General features: G+C 46.2%; 2 protein-coding genes and 1 pseudogene across 3 annotated transcripts in view; 2 read left to right on the top strand and 1 right to left on the bottom strand.

The window, feature by feature from the left end:
* EIF2AK1 (eukaryotic translation initiation factor 2 alpha kinase 1) overlaps positions 1 to 3,590 on the bottom strand; it is a 30,210-nt gene extending 26,620 nt beyond the window's left edge. Inside the window, 1 exon segment of the mRNA XM_022587693.3 lies at positions 3,397 to 3,590. Within this exon segment, the coding sequence (XP_022443401.3) occupies positions 3,397 to 3,514 (118 nt within the window). The 5' untranslated portion in view covers positions 3,515 to 3,590.
* A 5,515-nt stretch (positions 3,591 to 9,105) lies between these two features.
* On the top strand, positions 9,106 to 9,886 carry LOC111181887 (large ribosomal subunit protein uL6 pseudogene; annotated as a pseudogene).
* Positions 9,887 to 18,207: 8,321 nt separating this feature from the next.
* The window catches only part of USP42 (ubiquitin specific peptidase 42), a 35,800-nt gene continuing 31,327 nt past the window's right edge, over positions 18,208 to 22,680 (top strand). Inside the window, exons 1-2 of one of the 2 annotated variants that reach the window (XM_022587681.3) lie at positions 18,208 to 18,288; positions 22,424 to 22,673. In XM_022587681.3, coding sequence (XP_022443389.3) covers positions 22,433 to 22,673 — 241 coding nt within the window. In that variant the 5' untranslated portion in view covers positions 18,208 to 18,288; positions 22,424 to 22,432. Of the gene's footprint in view, positions 18,289 to 18,455; positions 22,674 to 22,680 lie in introns of those variants that run through there. The other variant, XM_089895631.1, reaches the window with a different exon arrangement.

Genomic DNA, 22,680 nt, shown 5'->3' with positions numbered 1-22,680 from the left:
AACAGTTTTAAATGCAAAATTCACCCAAAAAATTGTCTCTAGCTAAGCCAAAATGTAATGTTTGTATATTTAAATGACAAACAGTAATCTCTGGGCTATGAGATTATGGTTTTTCTAATTTTCTTCTTCATGCTTTTCCACATTTTTAACATACTCTGTAATGTGAAAAAAATTTTTAAGTACTGAATTGTCAACAGTGGTGAGATTTTTTGGGGAGGGTTTTCTGCTTCTACACTTTCCTAATTTTTTTTTTTTTTTTTGCGGTACGCGGGCCTCTCACTGTTGTGGCCTCTCCCGTTGCGGAGCACAGGCTCCGGACGCGCAGGCTCAGCGGCCATGGCTCACGGGCCCAGCCTCTCCGCGGCACGTGGGATCTTCCCGGGCCGGGGCACGAACCCGTGTCCCCTGCATCGGCAGGCGGACTCTCAACCACTGCGCCACCAGGGAAACCCTACACTTTCCTATTTTTATACCCTCCTATTTTCTACAATGAGAAAATCTACTTTTTAATAAAACACAAAAAAGAATGGTTGCTCAGTGGAGTTAACTGAACCTAATAAATCAAGAAAATGACAACTTTAAAAAGACCAATGGACAGACACCCAAATGCAGGAAGGAGTAAAACTGAAAGGAAATGAAGGCTGAGGCTAAAAGCTTCCCATTTCACAGTTCTGGTCAAGAGAAAAGGAAGAGGTTAAGTGGCGAAAAGGAAAGGTGAGGTCAAGTTCTCTTATTAAAGAGTAGGAAATGGTATCTAAACCCGATGTGCATTAGAGTTCTAGAATTCTGCCAAGAAGGAGGGGAGTAAAACAAACAGGAAAGGGATGAACTGATTCAACCTCCTGAGGGAAGTATGATCCAAATGGTCCATTATTAAATTAAAGAACCTGTAGAATTAATCTGAGGTAAAAACATTTGTGTCAGATGAAAGAAGGAAAATGAATGAGTCTGACAATGGGCTTACTGTCGGCCCTCCTTCTAACGCTGTGCTGTTCCACAGGAAAAAAGAAACATGCAGAAACTCTGATCAAAGGCTGATGTTGGCTCCAGGAGACTCCCTACAGGATGAGTTGCTAAAGAACACAGGTGTTACTTACATCTAGGCTGCAACTTTTCTGACACTACCATTGGCGGGCAGAGTGACCTCCTCACATCAATACAGACGACGGTCGAGAAATCGTCTACCTACTGTTTGAAGTCTAGAAATGAAACTACATTTCTCACAGACCTAACTTTTCATATAAAAAGATAAAGTATGTCTGGACACTCTGGGCTTCTTTGGAAGAAAAGGCAATACGTAAATGCGGCAGTATTATTAGTAACCAAAGGAGGAGGAAATTTTTAGAAGCTTATCGACGATCACTCCCTTCGAGAATAATCTTCGGTTTGCAGAAAACCTTATCACAGTGTTACAGAACAGACAGACTTGCCTGTTTACCGCTGGGACTTCTATGACATAATGCTTTACGCATCATTGAGCTGCTATAATATGACACGTGGAAAAAATCAGTTTGCCCATTAAAAAGTAGTTAGCTTACAACTGTCCTGTGCTAAGGGCCTACTTAAATCGCCCTCACAGTCTGTTTTTGTTTCTCTTTAAGCTCAAGAATTGTAGGTAGTAATAAGGATGAAAATCAAAGAATTTAAGGAATAAATTAAGACCTTTTCGACTCGGCTTGCACCTTTAAATCCCTACAACATGTTAATATTTGTTTCATCCTTCAACTTAACGTGTATTCTCTGTAATCATTCTATTCGAACTACCACATAGTAAAAACCTCCTTGAACCAATGTATTCATTTTTTATGGCACAATTTTATTTTAAAAGTGGCCATACAGGGACTTCCCTGGTGGTCCAGTGGTAAAGAATCCACCTTACAATGCAAGGGACGTGGGTTCGATCCTCGGACAGGGAACTAAGATCCCACGTGCCGCAGAGTAACTAAGCCCGCGTGCCTCAACTAGAGCCCACTGAACCCTGGAGCCTGTGTGCTACAACTGGAGAGAAAAAACCCACACGCCACAACTAGAGAGAAGCCCACGTGCCGCAACAAGAAGATCCCATATGCCGCAACTAAGACCCGACGCACCCAAAAAATTAATTAATTAAAGTCCATACACACTACTATATATAAAATAGGTAAACAACAAGGACCTACTGTATAGCACAGGGAACTATATTCAACATCTTGTAATAACCTATAATAGAAAAGAAACTGAAAAAGAATATATATGCATATGTATAACTGAACCACTTTGCTATACACCTGAAACTAACACAACATTGTAAATTAACTATAATTCAATTTTTCTTAAGTGTTCATCCACTAAGCAAAAAAAAAACGACCACATTCTGAGAACTTGGGATATTTGTTGCTACTGGGTTACAGAATATCGATACCTATACTACCACCATCAATATATTTACTTTTTAAATACATGCTTTCCCCACTCCCCTATTTTTAGTTGTCCAATATCTAAACTGAGCAGACGTTACATACCAGACTCTCTCGATTTTGGCCCCTATTTAATCTTAGTTCTGCTCATAATTATATGCTGTAATGCTCACTCCCAATCCTTATGTTGATGTCTGCAAGGGCTTAGCCAACTACAAATGTTACAGGGTAGACTGTCCACATGAAACCTCCCTCCCTTCTGATACCAACTGCAAGTCTGGAAAAGTTCTCCAAATCACGCTCATGTTCAATTAAAAAAAAAAATTTCTTTTTGCCAAAACAACTGGTTGCAGCTAAAGAGCCAATTGCACTTTCATTAAAACATTAGATACTCTGAACTGGTTAGACTCAATGCTGTAAGTACCTCTCGTTTTATGAATAACTTGACTGACTTTGCCGACTTAGCCCTATCTCCTAGAAACCAAAAGCCTCAAGAAAACTCGGGCGTTTTGTTTTAACCGAAGAGGATGATGTCCATACTGCCTCACTATGAGAAGTCTTTAGCTACGCGATTAGTGAAGCAAAAGACAAGAGAAGCTACAAATTAAAACTCTTAACCCAAACTGTTCAGCGCATAGGGTCTGCAGAGTTCCATTCCAGTAGTTTACAAAGTTCAAGCTCATCGCCCGACAACACCCCGGGGCTCAGGTGCTGTAAAACAGTCCAGCACGTCCGCAGCCCCGAGTCCACGGAGGAAATACAGAAATGTAAACGATCGACCGAGCTGCAGACACCTGTTTCAACACGAGTTCACCTAACCCAGACGGCCCGCCCGCCGCCCCCATACGGCACCGCTGGGTCCCGGTTCAAGCCCGGATCCAGACGAATTTGTCCAGGTCCTGGGCCGAACCTCGCAGCTACCTGCCCGCCACGGGAATGAAGGTGGACGGGGGCGGGGAGGGCCGCCGCCGCCGCCGCCGCCGCATTCCGGGTCCCTCACCATCATATTTGGGGTCCGAGCCCTCGGCCGGGAAGTCGATGGCAGGCGGCGCAGGCACAGCCCCTGCCGCGTCGCCCTCCGCCTCGCGCTCTCGGGCCCCCGAGATGCCCCCCAGCATCGCCCGCCGCGCGCGGGCTGCAAGCTAGCCCTCCCGCCACCCAAGCGCCGCCTCCCTGTTTATTCCCAGCTGCCGCCACCGGATCCGGAAGTAGCCCCTCGGAAGGCGGAAGACCTGCCCGCCCCCCGGGCGCTTGAGGGGGCGGGCCCTGCCGCATGCCACCGCCCCGCCCCTTCCCCTTCGAGGAGGGCGGCTGGTCCCGTGCCGGCGCTCGCCAGCTGCTGGCGCGTGGTGGGCTGCTCTGCGGGCGGCGGCTGGCGCGGCGTTGCGGGAGGAATTGGGTGGCCCCCACGTGGGGTCAACCCCGGCCTTTACTCCCTGCGGTTAAGCCCCACTATCCTCGAGACCTGAACACCCGACGAGTCAGCGCTCTCACTTCTCACGCCAAGACTCGGGTGCTAGTGTAAGAATCGGATGTCTGCAGGGACGCTGATCCAAATGTTTACTTTTTGCGGATACAGCGGTGACTGTTCATTTGTCATTTATTTTTTTTTAAAAATCAAAAGCATCTGCAAGACTCGTCTCAAGGAGAACTGAACGTATTTTGGTGAACCGTTAGGCCACAGCAAAACGAGAAATGCCAAATAGATTCCAGAGTGAATCAGCCTAATAAAAATTCCGCTGGTTTTGAGACGACTTTCACAAACCTGAGACAGGCTTTTCCAAGTGATCCCATGGCCACACTGGACCAACGGTGGTTTGAAGCCATTGGCTGCAAAAATCCTCTTTGCCCTGTGGCGATGTCTCTGAAGACTTGGTCGCTGACACAATGCTGTTGGAAGTTGATTCTTAGATCGCAGATTAGATAACATAGCTGGAATAAAAAGCGTTTGGGGGAGTTCCCTGGCGGTCCAGTGGTTAGGACTTGGCGCTTTCACTGCCCTGGCCTAAATTCCATCCCTGGTTGGGAAACTAAGCTCCCGCAAGCAACGTGGCTCGGCCAAAAAAAAAAAGAAAAGCCTTTCAGATTTGGGGCCTCAACCCCAGTGCGATGTGCAAAAATGGTATTGTTTAAGAATTTTATTTGAACTTCTCTGGTGGCACAGTGGTTGAGAGTCTGCCTGCCAATGCAGGGGACACGGGTTCGAGCCCTGGTCTGGGAGGATCCACCATGCTGTGGAGCATCTAAGCCTGTGTGCCACAACTACTGAGCCTGCACTCTAGAGCCCGCAAGCCACAACTACTGAGCCCATGTGCCACAACTACTGAAGCCCGTGCACCTAGAGCCCGTGCTCCACAACAAGAGAGGCCACTGCAATGAAAAGCCCGTGCACCACAGCGAGGAGTGGCCCCTGCTCGCCGCAACTAGAGAAAGCCCGCGCGCAGCAACGAAGACCCAACGCACCCAAAAATAAATGAATAAATATTTTTTTAAAAGAATTTGATGGGACTCCCCTGGTGGTGCAGTGGTTAAAAGTCCACCTGCCAATGCAGGGGACATGGGTTCGAGCCCTGGTCTGGGAAGATCCCACATGCCACAGAACAACTAAACCCGTGCGCCACGACTACTGAGCCCAAGTGCCACAACTGCTGAAGCCGGCGTGCCTAGAGGCCGTGCTCCGCAACAGGAGAAGCCACCACAATGAGAAGCCCGCGCACCGCAACGAAGACCCAACACAGCCAAAAATTAATTAATTAATTAATTTTTTAAAAAAGAATGAGCAAAAAGATTTAGCTTAAAAAGTTATTAATTGCAACACTAATTATAATACCCAAAACAGGCAATATAACTGGTTAAATAAATTACAAATATCAATACAATGGCACACTTTGCAACCATTAAAAATATTGGTATGCATTATCTGGTTCTCACCACTTTTCCACCACCACCAGAATGGAGAAAAAAAAAAACAAACAAACTCATTCTGGTCAGAATAGAATGAAAGAAATCTTTCTAGAAGATGACCTGCAATTTATAGTTAAAAGCTTTAAATAAGCATACCCTTCCACCTATATATATAGGTGTATATCCAAAGGAAATAGAGTGGTGAAAAAAGATAAATACAAGAATGTCCATCAAAGTGTAATTTATAATTTAAAAAGCACTGAAATAATCCAAATTCCAAATAGAAGAGCAATTTGGGTACATCCCTGCAATGAAACCACATGTAGGCAAAAATTGGAAGAAAAAAAGCACGTTCCTCTCTTGGCTTCCATAATATCACACAATTTTAGTTTTTCTCTATTTTACTGGCCCTTCATCTCAATATCCCCTTCTGGATCCTCCTTCTCCAAATGTGTAATTCTGTAGGGCTCTTGTCATGTCACTCCAAATTCTGTCAGGAGATAACCACGTGTACCGCTATCACTTTACATACCATCTATAACCTGACAACTCCCAAATGTATCTCTGCAACACAGACTTGTTCTCTTGGATGGCTTAAAAGCATCTCAAATTTGTCTGAACGTGAACTCTTGATATTCCTCCTAAAACTTCTTTTCTACTACCCTTCTCCATCCATTTAAATTAGCACACAGTCCACCCACTTGTCCAAGCCTGAAACCTGAGAGTCAACTTTTATTCCATATCCAGAATATATCCAGGCTGCCTACAAATTAATAAAAAAATAAATAGGGCTTCCCGGGTGGCGCAGTGGTTGGGAGTCCGCCTGCCGATGCAGGGGACACGGGTTCATGACCCGGCCCGGGAGGATCCCACATGCCGCGGAGCGGCTGGGCCCGTGAGCCATGACCGCTGAGCCTGCGCGTCTGGAGCCTGTGCTCCACAACGGGAGAGGCCACAACAGTGAGAGGTCCGCATACCGCAAAAAAAAAATCAAATAAATAAATAAATAATAAATAGAAACATGATACATATAAAGATGCAATATTAAACATACAGGTAACCAAAAAGGAACCCCTAATGGCCAATAAACATAGGAAAAGATACAAACATTTCACTAGTTACAGGTAAGTGTAAGTTAAACAATGAAATATCATTTCAAACTATCATTTGCAAACATTGGAGTTTTTGATACCGAGAGTTGGTGAGGATATGGAGAAAAGGAACCATCATACATCGCTAAAGAGCTATTTAGGGATATTGAGTGAAGCTGAAATGGTGCACACCCAATATCCAGTAGTTAATTCCCCTCTTTGGGACTTCCCTGGTGGTCCAGTGGCTAAGACTCCACGCTCCCAATGCAGGGGGCCCGGGTTCGATCCCTGGTTGGGGAACTAGATCCCACATGCCGCAACTAAGACCCAGCACAGCCAAATAAATAACAAATAAATTTTAAAATATATTCTGAAGATAATAATTCCCCTCTTGGTTCCCTTTAGACACCCCTATCTGTGCCTAAGGATATGTGTATAAAGATACTTATTGCAACATTGTTTGTAACAACAAATACAAAAATAGCCTAATAGCCATCAGTAAGGAAATAAACATATATGCAAACAAATATTATAGAAAAGCTAGAATGAATCAACTAGATATACTTGTCTTATCATGGACATTTAAAACAACACAGTGGGGAATTCCTTGGCGGTCCAGTGGTTAGGACTCTGCGATTTCACTGCCAAGGGCATGTGTTCAGTCCCTGGTCAGGGAACTAAGATCCTGCAAGTCATGCAGTGTGGCCAAAAATAAATAAATAAATTAATTAATTAATTAAAACACAGTGAAAGTTGCAGAAGCCTTATTTTATATGCATATAATGTTTACTGAGAACTGTGTCAGCCTCATGCACACAGTTCTATGTGCTTTTACAAATATTAACTCATATATATATACAAATATTAACTCATATATATACAAATATTAACTCACATATATCATATATGTGTAACTGAATCACTTTGCTGTACAGCAGAAATTAACACACACTGTAAATCAACTATACTTCAATAAAATAAAACAACATTTTTAAAGGCCATTTCACTGTTCTGACAAGCCGGCTGCTTCAGGAAGGTAGGGGACATGGTAAGACCAGAGAATTTCATGAGCATAGATCCATTGCTGCACTTCACTTGCTGGAAAGTGAGTTCCTTGATCAGAAGCTGTGTAGAATACCATTTCAGTGGATAAAGCATTCTGTAAGTCCAGATGGTAGTTTTGGCAGAATAATTGCATGCAGGGAAGGCAAATCTCTACCCAGAGTAAGTGTCTAGTCCAGTAAGAACAAAATACTGCCCCTTCCATGATGGAAGTGGTCTAATATAATCAACCTGCCACCAGGTAGCTGGCTGATTACCCCGAGGGAATGGTGCCATATTGGGGGTTCAGTGTTGGTCCCGGCTGATGGCTGATTGGGCCCTCAGCAGTGGCTGTAGTCTTGGTGAGTGGAAGCCCATGTTGCTGGGCCCACCCATAACCTCCATTCCTGCCACCATGGTCACTTTGCCCATTGGGTGATTACAGGGGCAACTGGGGGAAAAGGCTGACTGGTATCCACAGAATGGTTCATCTTATTGACTTGATTATTAAAATCCTTTGCTGAGGGACTTCCCTGGAGGTCCAGTGGTTAGGACACCACTCTTCCACTGCAGGGGGCGAGGGTTCAATCCCTGGTCAGAGAACTAAGATCCCACATGTCACACAGTGCGGCCTTATTAAAAAAAAAAAAAATCCTTTGGTGAGTATTCACTTGGGACGAAAATATCTTCACCTTTTTCACCCATCCAGGGACGTGTATCCACATATCTCTTCCCCAGACTTCCCTGTCATCAGTTATAGACTTGCATTCCTTCCAAGTCCCTGACCGTACAACCAAACCATTGGCCACATCCCATGAATCGGTATATAATCACATCTGGCCACTTCTCCTCACAAGCAAAATGAATAACCAGATACATTGCTCAAAGTTCTGCTCAGTGGGAGGATTCCCCTTCACCATGTCCTTCAGGGATGTCCCAGAGAGGGGCCGTGGTGCTACAGCTGCCCACTTGTGGGTGGCGCCTGCATACTGTGCAGAAGCATCTGGAAACCAGGCCCGAGTCTTCCCTTCCTTTGTATATGCTCTGATCATAGGCAACTCTCCATAAGGCCATACTCGTAGGCGTGGAGAGAGAGGGTATTGTAGCAGGAGTGGGAACCGTGAACATTTGAGCCACTTCTTCATGTAAATTATGTGTGCCTTCAGGGTCTGCCTGGGCATGATCTCACTTCCATTTGGTGATGCAGTGCTTCTGCGCATGCCCAACTTTATGGCTTGTTGGGTCAAAGAACACCCAGTTCATGATAAACCATTCAGGTAAATAAGATGTAGGATCTCACTTCCCCGACCAGGTATCGAACCCACGCCCCCTGCACTGGAAGCACGGAGTCTTAACCACTGGACTACTGGATCCTTGGGAAGTCCCAAGGATCTCTTCTTTCAAGGCAGACACAGAACTTCCACGTCAGTTAAAATCAAATCTGTAAAAGCTCATCCTTTTCTTTCCCCTTTGTCCAGTGACATTAGGAGTCACCAGTCAATCTCATTATACTTGTTAATTTAACAAAATGTTTTAAGGTATCATATACAAGGTCACCCAGATCCTTGCTTCTTATAAGTGTTTGATTAAGAGTATCCAGTGGTGATATTTTCTGTATCTCTTTTGCCACATCACGCCGTGTACCTCTAGAAACAGAGCCACTACTCTTTGCCACATCTATTTCGAGGTGAGAATGAAGACCATTCTCAGCAATCAGACTGTCGACATTCCAGAAAATGTCGACATTACTCTGAACGGACGCCCAGTTATTGTGAAGGGCCCCAGAGGCACCCAGCAGAGGGACTTCAATCACATCAGTGGAGAACTCGGTCTCCTTGGAAAGAAAAAGAAGAGGCTCCGGGTTGACACATGATGGGAGAATAGAAAGGAACTGGTGACTGTTCGTACTATCTGTAGTCATGTACAGAACGTGATCAAGGGTGTTACACTGGGCTTCAGTTACAAGATGAGTTCTGCGTATTCTCATTTACCCATCAATGTTGTTATTCAGGAAAATGGTTCTCTTGTAGAAATCCAAGATTTTGGGAGTGAAAAATACATCTGCAGGGTTCGGATGAGGCCAGGTGTTGCTTGTTCAGTATCTCAAGCCCGGAAAGATGAGTTGATTCTTGAAGGAAACGACATTGAACTTGTGTCAAATTCAGCTGCCTTGATTCAGCAAAAGCCACAACAGTTAAAAACACGGATATCAGAACATTTTTGGATGGTATCTATGTTTCTGAAAAAAGAACCGTTCAACAGGTTGATGAATAAGTTCTGAGTGATCCAGCTACAGAAACTGCAAGAGGCCAGACTCATATGTGATATTTTTAAAATGAATACAATCTCTTTTGACTTGGGCAATTTTTCTTAAATTGATTATCCTTTCCAACTATTTGGCCAGTAAGCAGTTAAGTAAATTCTAGTGTGGTAAGAACAATAACAGAAGGAATGAGTGGATTTTTTTTAGAAAGACTTAATGGGAGAAGTGGCTTGAAGGAATAGCAAGGGTATTTCAGGCAAGAGGAACATGGGTACTGGTGACAGGCAACACTGTGGTTGTTCATTATGGATGAAGAACTTTGAGAGATGTCCTGAAGTTATCTGTAATTTTGCAGAGGCACGAATTTGAATATTTGTGAGGCAAGTGCCTGAGTCACAGTAACTTTGTGTGAAAAAGCAGCTGAGAAGTGATACAGTCTTAGTAAGACTTAGGAAAATTAGAAGATGGAGTTAATTTATATTCGTGATAAACATGGTTCCTGTGGCCCAAGGTTCTCTCAGTTTTACCCTAATTTTAGCCATTTACTCCTATGTCCTAGGCCTTGATATCTAAAAAAAAAACTTATAACCCTTCCATAATCTCTTCATTCCATGTGTCATGCTTCAGATACACTACCATACTAGACTATCTTAACTCAATAGGGTTGCCTGTAAACCTCTTCCTTGATAGAAACTCCAAACTTATGATTTCTCAGGCAAAACATAACATTCAAGTTTGATTTCTCTTACATACTATGTGTCTAGTCTATCAGAAAAATCTGTGGGCTGTCCTTCAAAGTAAGGTCTATTCAAGGAATAAGCAAGAAAAAATAAAACCTATTTGGAACATAAAAAGAAAAAAAAAAGATAGGAAAAAGAAATAGTCACTAGTCTTTCAACCTAATTTAATTAGAGAGCCAATTCCAGAAAGCCCGGAGCCAACTCAGAAAACTCACCCTTAAGTTTCCTCTCCTCTAGAACAACTCCTGGTATCAAAATCTGTGTAGTCAGTGTTCTCCAGAGAAAAAGAACGAATGGGATGTGTGAAGAGGGGGAAGTGGCGGGAGGGAGTGGGGGTGATGGTATGATGAATTGGGAGATTGGGATTGACATATATACACTAATATGTATAAAATAGATAACTAATAAGAACCTGCTGTATAAAAATAAAATAAAATTCAAAAAAAAATTAAAAAAAAAGAAATTGTCTCATGCAATTATGGAGGCTGGCAACTCCAAACTTTGCAGAGTTCACTGGTATGCTGGAGACCTAGGGAAGAAATGATGTTTTGATGCGTCTGAAGGTTCAAGTCAATCTTTTTGCTCTATTCAGGCCTTCGACTGTTTGGGTGAGGCCCACTTAGATTATGGAGGGCCAGCTGCTTTATTCAAAGTCCACTGATTTAAATGTTAATCTCATCCCAAAACACTCTCATAGAAACATCTAGAATAATGTTTGACCAACTATCTGGGCACCATGGCCCAGACAAGTTGACACATAAGACAAGTGAGACACTGAGATAGGAAGGGTGTGGGGCAAAGGAGGGTGAGGAAGCACATCAGATTTCAGGACCAGAGGAAACCTGCCTGAAGAGGCCTCTTTTGAGCTGTCACTTGAATTATAAGAAGGCATCATCAGTATTAGGACCCGGGAGGTGTCCCGAGAGAGAAAGGAAGTACAAACACCCTGGGGTAGGAATGAATTTAGTACGTTTCAAAGAAAGAAGGAGACCAGGAGAAAGAAACAGGAGTGGCAAGAGAACTGGTTCCCTGTTGTGATGGGTCAGCCTTTCCACTGCACTTAGAAGAAAATTCAGAGTCCTCTGTAAGGCCCACAGGGCCTTTCAAGAGCTACCCCAGCCTTCCTTTTCAGTCTTCAGTCGTGCCACTCTCACGGCAGCCTATGGGACCAGGCCGATGAGCAAGACCCATGACTTACGCATTCATGAGGGAGGGACAGAGCAGAGATTGTTCTCAAGGTCACAGTTTCTGGAGCAGGGACAGGGTCACACAAGAAGTAGGACGGAAATCTCAGTAACTGAACAATTGGCGATTGGCTGCATAGATGGCCTTCACCCACCTCCTCCACCTATATTGCATGGACAGTATAGCTTTTTCTTCATGGTGAGGCGAAGAGGAACTCTCTAAAGAGATGGAAATTTCTTTGTGGCAGGGGTGGGGATCGCAGAGTGGGGGCTGGCATCCCGGAGGAAGGCTCCCTCTTTTGGGCAGTGTAGGCGTGCGTCTGTGTACATCTAGGTGTGTGTGTCTGTGTGTGTGCACAAATGCCTACCCAGTCTCTCCTTTACCTTCCTCATCACTAAGCCCCCCAATGTGAAGCCTTCCCACCAATATCCACATGGACTTCAAAGTCACCTCTCAGTTATGGGGGAGAGATCAGTAACCTCAGAGGATGTCTCTCCTAGCTACCTTTATCAATCATCCCGTTACATAAACGATTATGGTTGCCCAACAGGAGGTAAGTGCTATAAACCTTAATAGAATCAGTGGTATAGCCATACATGTCTGGAAGTAATGAGATGGGGAGAGGTAGAAATTTCTCATCTATATGGTGGGGAGTTAGAAGATACTGTCTCAATTGCATGGATCAGTAAACAAACATTTATATCATAGAAGATAACTAATAAGGTGCTTAGTATAATGTGTACAACTGGGGGTTGTATACATTTTATCATCTTTCCTGAGTACTTACTCATCTGATGTTAAGGAAGTTGTCCAAGTGGCGCATTGGGATCCAGTCTTCTCCAGTTTGTCTCCAATTCTACCGTGTCACTAATTCCTCTATTTTTACCACAACAGCCCCAGCCACCTGTTGGCATCTAGTAATGACAGATGAGAGTGGGAGTTTGGGAGAGGGTACCTCACGTTGGTAGCTGGCCTACAGGATTGCCCCCAATGATCTCTGCTTCCTGGTCTTCACACCCTTTTCAAGCCCCACTCACACCGTACTAAGGTTGGTTCGTATGACCGTTAGCATATGGAGAATTGATGGTCTGAGATGTCCAAGGTGAGTTTAAAAGATACTGTGACTTCCACCTTGCCCTCTCTCCCTCATCTCTCATTCTGGGGGAGACACGCTGCCGTGTTGTGAGCAAGGCCCAGGTGAGGAGCATCTGCGCCTGCCAGCGACACGGAAACGTGTTTGGAACAGATTCTTCTTCCCCAGCAGGACCCTGAAATGACTGCAGCCCAGGACGACTGCTGGATGGCAACCTCAGGAAAGACTGAGCTAGGACCACTAAGCTTTGCTACTCTCAGATTCTTGACCCTCAGAAACTGTGCGAAAGGGGCTTCCCTGGTGGCGCAGTGGTTGAGAATCTGCCTGCCAATGCAGGGGACATGCGTTCGAGCCCTGGTCTGGGAAGATCCCACATACCGCGGAGCAACTGGGCCCATGAGCCACAACTACTGAGCCTGCGCATCTGGAGCCTGTGCTCCACAACAAGAGAGGCCGCGTTAGCGAGAGGCCCACGCACCGCGATGAAGAGTGGCCCACACTCGCCGAAACTAGAGAAAGCCCGCGCACAGAAACGAAGACACAACACAGCCATAAATAAATAAATAAAATTAAAAAAAAAAAAAAAGAAACTGTGCGAGAAAATAAATGCTTGCTTGTGGGTAATTCATTACACAGCAATAATAAATACATATGCTTAACTAGATTTCCAGCTTCTTATCAGGGTGAGAAACGGCCTAAGCCAATGCCTTGTAAAGATCCTGTTGATCTGACTGGTTACCAGTCAACCATTGTGATGTCATCAGGATTATAACCTCACTTAATAGGGTCCTGGCAACCGTGGAATGGCAAGTCCCAAATGAATAGCGACTTCTTTTGGGTGAGCATATCTATTTCGCCTTTCCTCTTTACTTTCCCAAATAAGGTGATCTTACTCCCTTAGCCAAAAAGGATCCCTGTGGGTGCTTTAAATCCCCATCTGTCTGCATTAACTTGGACTCTGTATCCAGTAGCCTGGAAATACCTGAGTATTGCTCTTTGTAACCCAGTGTATGGCTCCCCGAGTAAATTAAATGGTCAGAGGTCTCTTTGGGAAGGATTTGGAAAATCACTGCTGTGTACATTTGCTGTGGATCTGGCTTCTCTTTTACTGAATGGGTGTTTTGGATCTGAGAACTGGCTCAGGTGGGGAAGCTGGGAAGGAGATTGTGACTTTCCACTGGGTCAGCTGACTTCAGTCTTCTGCAATCCAGATTATATATATATATATACACACACACACACATATATGTATTTGATTACATATATTAGGCCTTTGTTGACCGCCTATCTAGTCCAATGTCCTATCAGCCATCTCCATGGATCCCTGCAAGTCAGGTGCCCCCATCTGTCATTCTGACCCTGCTTCCCTCTACAGAAATCATGCCCACATTGCTTCGAATGGGTAGGTGCTGCCACCCAGCCTCTGTCACTCCAGGATCCCATTACTAGAGAGCCCAGTTCTGTAACAGCATCCCCTATTGTCGGCCCTGGCTTACACATCCCACTGGGCGTCACCGAGTTTCTCAGCAAAGCTGGTGGTGCCCCCACCTCTCATGGCCTTGGTAAACAGAGTGTCCTCCGGGTCTTCTTATGAAATATATTCCGCTAGGAGCATCCGTTCTAACAGGTTCACTTCCCTGAGCCTGTTGATCTCTTCCTTCATCTACCATGGAAGTCATATTATCTTGACTTCACTTAATGTGTCTCACTTCTCTTGCCAAGTACCATCCATATGGTGTATCAGAAGCAGTCCACTCAGGGCCCTTGACAAAGTGTTAGACCTATATTATGGGAGAGTGAGCCCATATCTACAAACCCTTCCTTAACCCCACTCCCGCCCCTTGATCTAGCCCATTGGGATCCATTTTGAGGCTTATTTAAAGTTCCTGCTGGTATATATTAGCATGGTCCTGCAAGCTCATTCCATTCCTCCCTTAGCAAGCCTGCAACACTTCCCCAAGTAGGCCATACTGAAGCCTAATTTTATTTTATTTAAAAATTTTATTTATTTATTTAGGCTGTGCCGCATAGCATGTAGGATCTTAGTTCCCCAACCAGGGATTGAACCTGCTTCCCCTGCGTTGGAAGCCTAGAGTCTTAACTACTGGACCACCAGGGAAGTCCCTGAGGCCTAATGTTAGTGATTGGCCTAGCGGCTATGGGGCAGATCCTGGAAAATGCATTGTTTTGTAGGGTACCTGCCTCATTTGAAGCTTCTGCATAGTCTTCAGATTGGAGGGTGGGAGTTGGCCACTTCTACAGGTCCCAAAGGTTCAGAGGAGTCTGAAGTTCTACCACTGTTTGGTTCTCATCCCTAGTTCCTTCTCAGAGCCCAGACTATGGTGTTGGGGATTAACCATGGCTGAGGAGTTGGCCATTTCTAAAGATCAGCTCATTTTAAGTAAGCCTGAGCCTGGTCCTCAGAACGAACGGTCTGCTGTCTGACTGCAGGTGGTGGTTACAACAGGCTCCTAAGCAGGCCCACGGGCTTTGCTGTATATTGATGACGGATTGACCAGAGGCAGTCATTTTCCCTCTTTCAAGCATCAGTGGCCACCTAATTTCAGTTTAAAAAATTACTATTTCCCCCACGTCCTCAATCACCAGAGAGATTGCATAAGCCAATGCAGCCCCATCTACCTCTCTCCCACCCAGCTCCCCCAAGGTGAGGGTCATCACACAGCTGTCAGCATCCCAGCTACCACTTGAAATCCTATCCTTAGACTCTGCTTCTTAGGACCATTCCTGGTACCGACTCTCTAAGCTGGACCACCGAGAAGCAGGGCTTGAGACAGAATTCAGATGCATAGGATACATCGAGGGAGTGTTAAAGGGAATGAAGGGAGGGAGAGGGCAGGGAAGAGTTAGGCAAGGATGTAGTCTCAGTGGGAGATGAGCTTCCTTCTGATTCCATTGGCTCTGGAATGTAAACCGCATCGCAAGACTGGTCACTAATTGAGGCAAGGTCTTTCTGAACCCTTGCGTTGGTGAGCCATTGGTGCAGACTGAAAGGGGGGAGGGTAGGTGGGCTTAGCCTCCCCAGAAGGCAGCTCCCCATCAGCCAAGAACAGTTGTCAGAAGGGGGCAGCTGTGGGTTATTAGCGACTAACATATATAACAGCTGGGAAGAGAATTCGTGAGTCAGCCAGCAAAGCGGATCTAGATGGGGCATTAACAGAGCCCACCACAGGCTCCCTCATTATCTGGAGGGCCTTGAAAAATCTAATTTATTCCTCTTTGACACCTTCTGCTCTTTGATTGTGTGATCACCTGGCTTGGGAGGTGGCGCACTTGGTGTCAGTTTACCTCTCGCCTAAAGACAGTTTTGGTCAAGGCAACTGGCTAAGTAATTAGTGTAGGTCCCACAGCTTGTAAGAACAGAGGCAGAGTGAAATCTTCTCCCAACAGCGTTCACTTTGGTTTCCTCTGGTCTGGAGGAAAACGAATTTCTGGGGCAAAAGCCAAAGACCCAGCTGTTTGAAGGCAGGGACTTCCTAATGTCCTTTGTTAACTACTCTATTTATGTCATGAGTTTGCACTGAAGTGGCCCCAAAATTCTTTAGAGGAAAAGGGCCTCTATGTTTGCTTTCAAAGCACGGAGGAAGGAGCAGAGGGCTGTGTAACAACCCCTCCCCTCCAAAAAATTCTGTTCTGGAGAGAATGCCAAGGGATTTTTTTTTTTTAATCTCTTTTCCTACTCTACTGTATTAAGACGTTGACTGCAGGGGCAGTTTGTCAATAGGATATGAAATGGAAACTGATATTAGAAGCCAAACTTCTCATGTGACTTCCAAAGGAAGCATTTTGAAATAACCACAAAGCTCAGGTGACTCTTAGGCATTTGACTCTTTAATTCCTTCTTATTCTGTATTTAATCACCTGCAAGTCATTTGGAAAAGGCAAGCAAATTACTGGATCCATCCCTGTGGCTATTCTGTTCTTCCAAGTCTCTTATTAGTGTTGCCAGGACCGTGCAGGTGAAATTTCATAACCATTCTTCATCAGGAAATAAATTGTGGTGTTAATCCCAAAAGTGGGTCCTGAATTTTGGAGGTTTGGAATTCACCTTTTCCTTTTTGGTTTTCTCAGACAACTTCAGTGTTCTGCTCCAAACGCACAACTGCTATTTCATCACTTCAGTGATTTCTTTCCATAATAGTGAAATTAGCACTACTTTAAAAGACATAGGGGGAGCAATAAGATTCTGATGGCAGCTTCATGGAAGAACAGACACAGGCAGGATTTCTATAAGCAGAAGTAGGAGTGGGGTGTTTGTAGGAAAAAGGAGGTTATGGCTGGGACACAAAAGAGGAGAGAGAACTGTAGGCCTTCAATGCCAGGTAAGGGAGTTGAGATTTTTCCGTGGGCCAAGAAAGTAGCTAAAAGCTCTTCGGAGGGGACCCACATCTGACATGTGTCTTTGAAAGATCATCCTGGCCGCAGCGTGGAAGCTGAAAGAGAGTGGAGTGACGGTAAGGAGACTGTGGGAAGGCGAGGGGCGAGACTAGGAAGGTTGCCCCGGGAGGGCGGGGATTACAGCCCGTGGGTAGGTCGGGTGGGTGTGACCTGGTGTAAGGGGTTAGGTCAGGAAAGGAGAGAGAAGAGAGACAGAGGGAGGACTTGGTCAGTGCGGGAGAGTGCCACGTCCCTAATCAAAGCAGGGAACCCCACAGAGAGGAGCAGGGTCGTGGCGGAGGGGAGATGCCACGATCAATCAATTCGTTCTCTGCTCGACCTCGCGGTGGAGACATCCAATAAGCGGCTGGAAATATGGATCTGGCCCTCCGGAGCAAGAGCCGGTCTTGCTCCGGAAGTATGGTCTGGCCCTCCGTTGCAAGAGCAATGCTCGGATCTGAGATGAGATCTTGACGGGATAGGCGGGGGTCTGACTTTTCTGGAGCCGGGTTTCTCCGCTTCCAGTAACAGTTGTCGAAGTCTGATGGCGCGCTGGAGCACCGCTGGGTCCGGTGTTCTTCAAGGCCGGGTCTCTAGGCCGAGGGGCGTCTCCCGGAGCCGTGTCCATTTGGGGGGGCCAGGTGTCCCGCGTGGGCCGTGCACCCGCGCGGGCCGGACTGAGCGCACACGCCGCAGGGCTGTCTCGGCCCTCCCGTCGCGGCCGCCGAGGGCCGCGCGGTCGGCTCCAGCCGGCCGCTGGGGAACGATCTCACCCGCCCGCGCCGTACAGCCCGGCTCCACCAATCAGCGCGCTCCTTCCGCGGCCGACCAGCGCTCCAGAGACGCGCGGGCCAGCCTGCGCCCGCGGCGCTTTGGCGATGGCCCCTCCCGAGCTAGCCCGGCTACTTAGCTGCGCGCTGCGCCTCTTGTGCGACGGCCCCTGGGCGGCGGCGCGTGCGGGCGCGGCCTTGGCGCGCCCCCTGGCGGCCCGGCGGGGCGCTGCGGGCGCGGCGCTGACCCGGAGGCGGCGGCGGCGGTGCCCGGATGGAGGCACGTCATTGTCCCCCGCCGGGCGGCTGGGCTGTGTGCGGCGGCGGCGGCGGCGGCGGCGGCGGCGGCGGCGGCGGCGGCGGCGGCGGCGGCCGCCGAGGGGGATGGAGCGAGCGCCGAGCCGGGTCAGGTAAGCTCCCGCCTCTTTCCTGCCCGCCGCTGGCCGGCGTGGGGCCCGCGGAGCGCCCCGCTCGCCTCGGCCGCAGCTGCCCTGGCCGCCCCTCTGCCGGCGCGGCCCGCCGGGGGCTGGCGCGGCCCCTCGCCCGCCGCCCCCTCCGCAGCAGCGGGCCGCCCGGGACCCCGCCGCGCCGGTGGCAGTGCCGCCACCGCCGGCCGGGCCTGGCCGCTGGGGAGGGGGCGGCGGCCGCGACGGCCGCGGCGGCCGGGCTCCCAGATCGCCGGGCTGCGCGGGGAGGCCGGACCCCCCTGGTTGCCCATGGACACTGCCCTCCCACCCCCACCCGGCCCAGCCCGCCCCTCTCGGCCCGGGGGCTGGGCCCGGCTGGCTGCTCCGGGGCGGCCAGGCCCGCATGGGTCTGCCCGGGGTGGGCGTGTGCCGACCGCTGAGCCGCCCGGAGTCCCCGGGCCGTCCCCCGCCCCCCGCGTGGCTACCACCTCCCGCCCCCGAGCGCCCCTCGGAGCCCCGGGCTCGCCTCCCTGCCCCCACTGCGCCCCCCAAAGAGACAAACTTTCCCACCCGGGCGTCCCGCCGGCCCGCCTGCCGTGCCGGTCCGTCCTCGCGGGGCCGTCCACCTGGCTAGTCCACCGGGTGTCCGAGTTCCCCACGCCTGCCGCCGGGCGGAGCGGGCACCCTCGGGAGGAGAGGAGGGGCCGGCCGGCCCGGTGTCGCGTCCCCCAAAGCGCGTGTGCCCTGGTCCTGTTCTTTATCTTCGGGGCAGGAAGATCCAACTTACCTGAGGCGGGGGCGTGGTGGTGGGGGGAAAGGGCGGTCAGTTTCAGATGTTTGAGATGAAGATTTGATGGGACAGAAGTTTTACCATCTAGGACTTTAACCTCGCTATAATGAATGCAATTGAGATTACTTTTGTGGAATAGCTCTTTTATATTAAGGGAGGCCTTAGGGCTTACTTGTTTATGGGAAAACACGTTGGTTATTTAAAGTAAATACACTCAAATTACAGTAAAACTGGTTGAAAAACTAGTTAGCCCCTAAAACAGCAGTATTTTAGGTTCTTGTACGTTTTAGTGGAGTCTCAAATTTTAACTTGTACATTTGAAACATAATTCTCCTCTTCTGATTGTGTTATTCATTCAAAGTGTATCGGTGTTGTGAATAATCGGTTTCAGTTATTTGTATCTAGGGTCAGTTTCACTTCTTTTCTGTATCATTGAATTAAGTCTACAGAGTTTTTTTTGTAAAAGTTTAAAGCAAAGTGATTTGTTTCCTTACAAATAAGTAAAATCCAGGTTGTCTTTTTAAAGCTTGTGAGTTTTCAAATGGAAATGCAACAAGAATGTGGGTTACATTGTTTATTAAGAAGTACAGGTATAACAGTTTCTTTTTGCATGTATTTATATTTTTACCACAGTGTATGTGGAGTGCCATAATGTTCAAATAGCCATATGCTTATTCTTTTAAAAATGGAAAAGAATAATGTATTCTAGCATTTGGTCACCACAAGGGAGAAATACCATATAAGGGACAGCATTTTAAGACTTTCAAGTAAAACATTGTAATTAAAGCAGGTACACTTAATGGAAACAATTGAGAAGTCACTTTGTCTCATTCCTCCACACACATCCAACCTTGATTTTTGTACTCAGTTTTTTTCAAACATGCTTTTGTAACTTTTTGTTTGTCTATCATCAGGAGGTATTGAGAGAAATTTAAACTTTTCATTGAAGTAGTTGCTTAAAAGTCCTGAGATTTATTTCAGTAATGTTTAGAAGCTTTACTGAGAGTAAAGAACATGTAACATCTGAATCCTGAGCCCTACGCAACATTGTTTGGCTTCCAGAAAGGTTTTCTCCAGCTTAATACCTGATGGTTTCAGGGTAAGAAGTCATTGGCTGAATATGCATCTGAAGGAGAATGGATGTTGTTGGTTTTCCCAAATTATAATGCTATGTGGTTATCAATGACTCCGTTGTATGTTTTCCTTGGGGTATTTTTTTCTTAATTTAAGAGTTGTTCCCCCCCACCCCGTGACCCCCCAAAGGCAACTGGAGCAAGTAAAATGGTTTTATTTAGTCATTTGTTAATGATTGTCCTGAAGGGATGTTTATCCCAGAAAATCAAGGTTTTTGCTATTTAACATTACTGTAAATAAGGCTGGCTTAATCGTCACTGTTTTGGCTTTCTTCTTCCTTTTCCTCCTCTACTTCTTTTCCCCTTGTTGTCTTATTCTTGCCTCCACACTGTTTTGTAATTTCTTTTGACTGTCAGATGAGGAAAGTATAAACTTTATTTGGCTCATATGGCTCAGGCTTTCTTCCTGAATAAAGGTCCTGTGTTTTACCTAGATTGACTTAAAATTTCAGTTCAGTTTTTCTTTTTGTTAAGATCTAATTAACATCTTCTTCTCTATTTCTACGTAAGATTCCAAAAATATTTAAGTTTGTACTTTTTTGGGGGGTGATAATCTTAATTTAAATCTTTAATTTAAAATCACAACAGAATTGAGGCTTTTAAAAAAACCTTATTGTGAGTAGACAGTGCATCATAACATTTGTTGAAGTGTCACGTACATGGGTAATTATTTTACTGTGCTGAATATTTTTTAAAACAAGTTTTAAAGGCTATTCCTACTTCAGAATTTTTAAGGATTAAATGAGATACTTTATATAAAACAGTCAGCGAAAATTGGTGCTAGGAGCAAACACTGGTTACGTCCTGTCTTCACAACTGATTCATTTGTTCAACGTGTGTGGAGAGCTTTCCTTGTGCCAGTTCAGGGCATGTAAACAAGAACATGATGGAGAGCCGCAGGCAGGATGGCTGTGAGCGCGACGGTGGAAATCTGGAAATCAGCCCGAGGGTGCCCAGGGTGCCACCAGAGCTTCCAGGAGGGGTTCTCAGACTGTCTTGGGGGAGGGGACTATCAAGGAAAGTGTCCCAGAGGAAATGAATTCTAAACGGAGAAGGTGGGTGGGTGTTCAATGGCTGGAGGTGGAAGGGTGGAGGAAGTTTGGGGAAAGAACAGCATGTACAGAGCCTGGAGAGAGAAGGCAGGACAGGACCAGGGGCACGGAGAGGCTCCTGGGGCGGCCAGTGTCCAGAGTCCGGGTGTCGGGATGCTGGGCCGGAGGCACTCGGGGCCGCCTGGAAGATCGTCTGCAGAGCAGTGGCCTCTGCTAGATTTGGTTGCCGCTGGGCAATATGGGAAACGTTCCTAAAGTGCCGTGTTGTGGAGTTTGGTAGAGCCCAGCCGGGAATGTTGGGCTTGGGACCTTTTCCCAGTAGTGACTAGTTTGGGTAATAGTTGCTCCATTTTGTAGACCCAGTGGATTCTGTCCAGTCTCTCATAGGTCATTATGAAAATTAAGTAAGTTAGTGTGTGTTCAGTGGGTGACACAATGCCTAGCACATAGAAAGTGCTCAGTTAGTGGTGGCCCTAAGATTTTAATAGGGTTCAGAGAGAAAATTATAATTAAGTACTTTTATAACATGTATTTGTATTCCAGTTTGATGTAAGTAATGCCTTATGGACTTCATTTTAAAAAATCATATATGCGAAATAAATGAGCCTCTTCAAAATGTGTTTCAAAAGTGAGACTTCCTATATTAAAAAAAAGTAATATATTTCAAACAATGTCATTTTGGACTTTAAGCTTCAAATTAAAGCTAGATTTTCTTTTCATGTAGTTGAGACTTTTCCTTGAGGAATTATATATGAATTGAAAATTGAGCCAAATGTGTTAGTGCATTTCACATTCTAGGTTTAAGCAAGGGAGAGAAAAAATATAGGTACTTTGTGAATGTATAGAGTTGGAAATTGAGATACCTGATTATAAAACGAAATATCAGATTTTCAGAGGGCATGAAATAGAATGACAAGATCTAATCAAATACTTCATTGAAGATTTTATAATTAAAAATTGTTGGCATGTTCAGATTAGCACAACAGTAAATATCCCAAGGAAATTATTACAAAGTTAAAAAATAGTGTTGCTTTTGTATTGGGGTGATTTGTTGGAAAATTAACCTAGCCGTTTTTAATTGTTTTCAAAGATCTAATGGTAGAATAAGTAGATTACTCTTCTTACCTTATGAAACAAATGTATGCTTTTCTCATCTTTTACAGAGGTGAACAATGACCACAGGTGACAAAGCTTCAGAATCTTCAGACCCATCAACCTGTCAGAACCAGTCTGGCAGTTCTGAGGCAGTCTCACCTGGAGACATGGAGGCAGGTTCTGCCAGCTGGGGTACTGTGTCTTCATTAAATGATGTTTCAAGTCACGCGCTTTCTTTAGGACCAGTACCTGGTGCTGTAGTTTATTCAAGTTCACCTGTACCTGAAAAATCAAAACCATCACCACCAAAGGATCAAGGTACTAC

Source organism: Delphinapterus leucas, chromosome 15 (assembly GCF_059928025.1).
Source record: "Delphinapterus leucas isolate spDelLeu-1000000601 "Yukka" chromosome 15, BTC_Dleu_Yukka2, whole genome shotgun sequence".
In the NCBI taxonomy this organism is placed as follows: Eukaryota; Metazoa; Chordata; class Mammalia; order Artiodactyla; family Monodontidae; genus Delphinapterus; species Delphinapterus leucas.
This window is presented reverse-complemented; position numbering and strand designations above follow the sequence as displayed.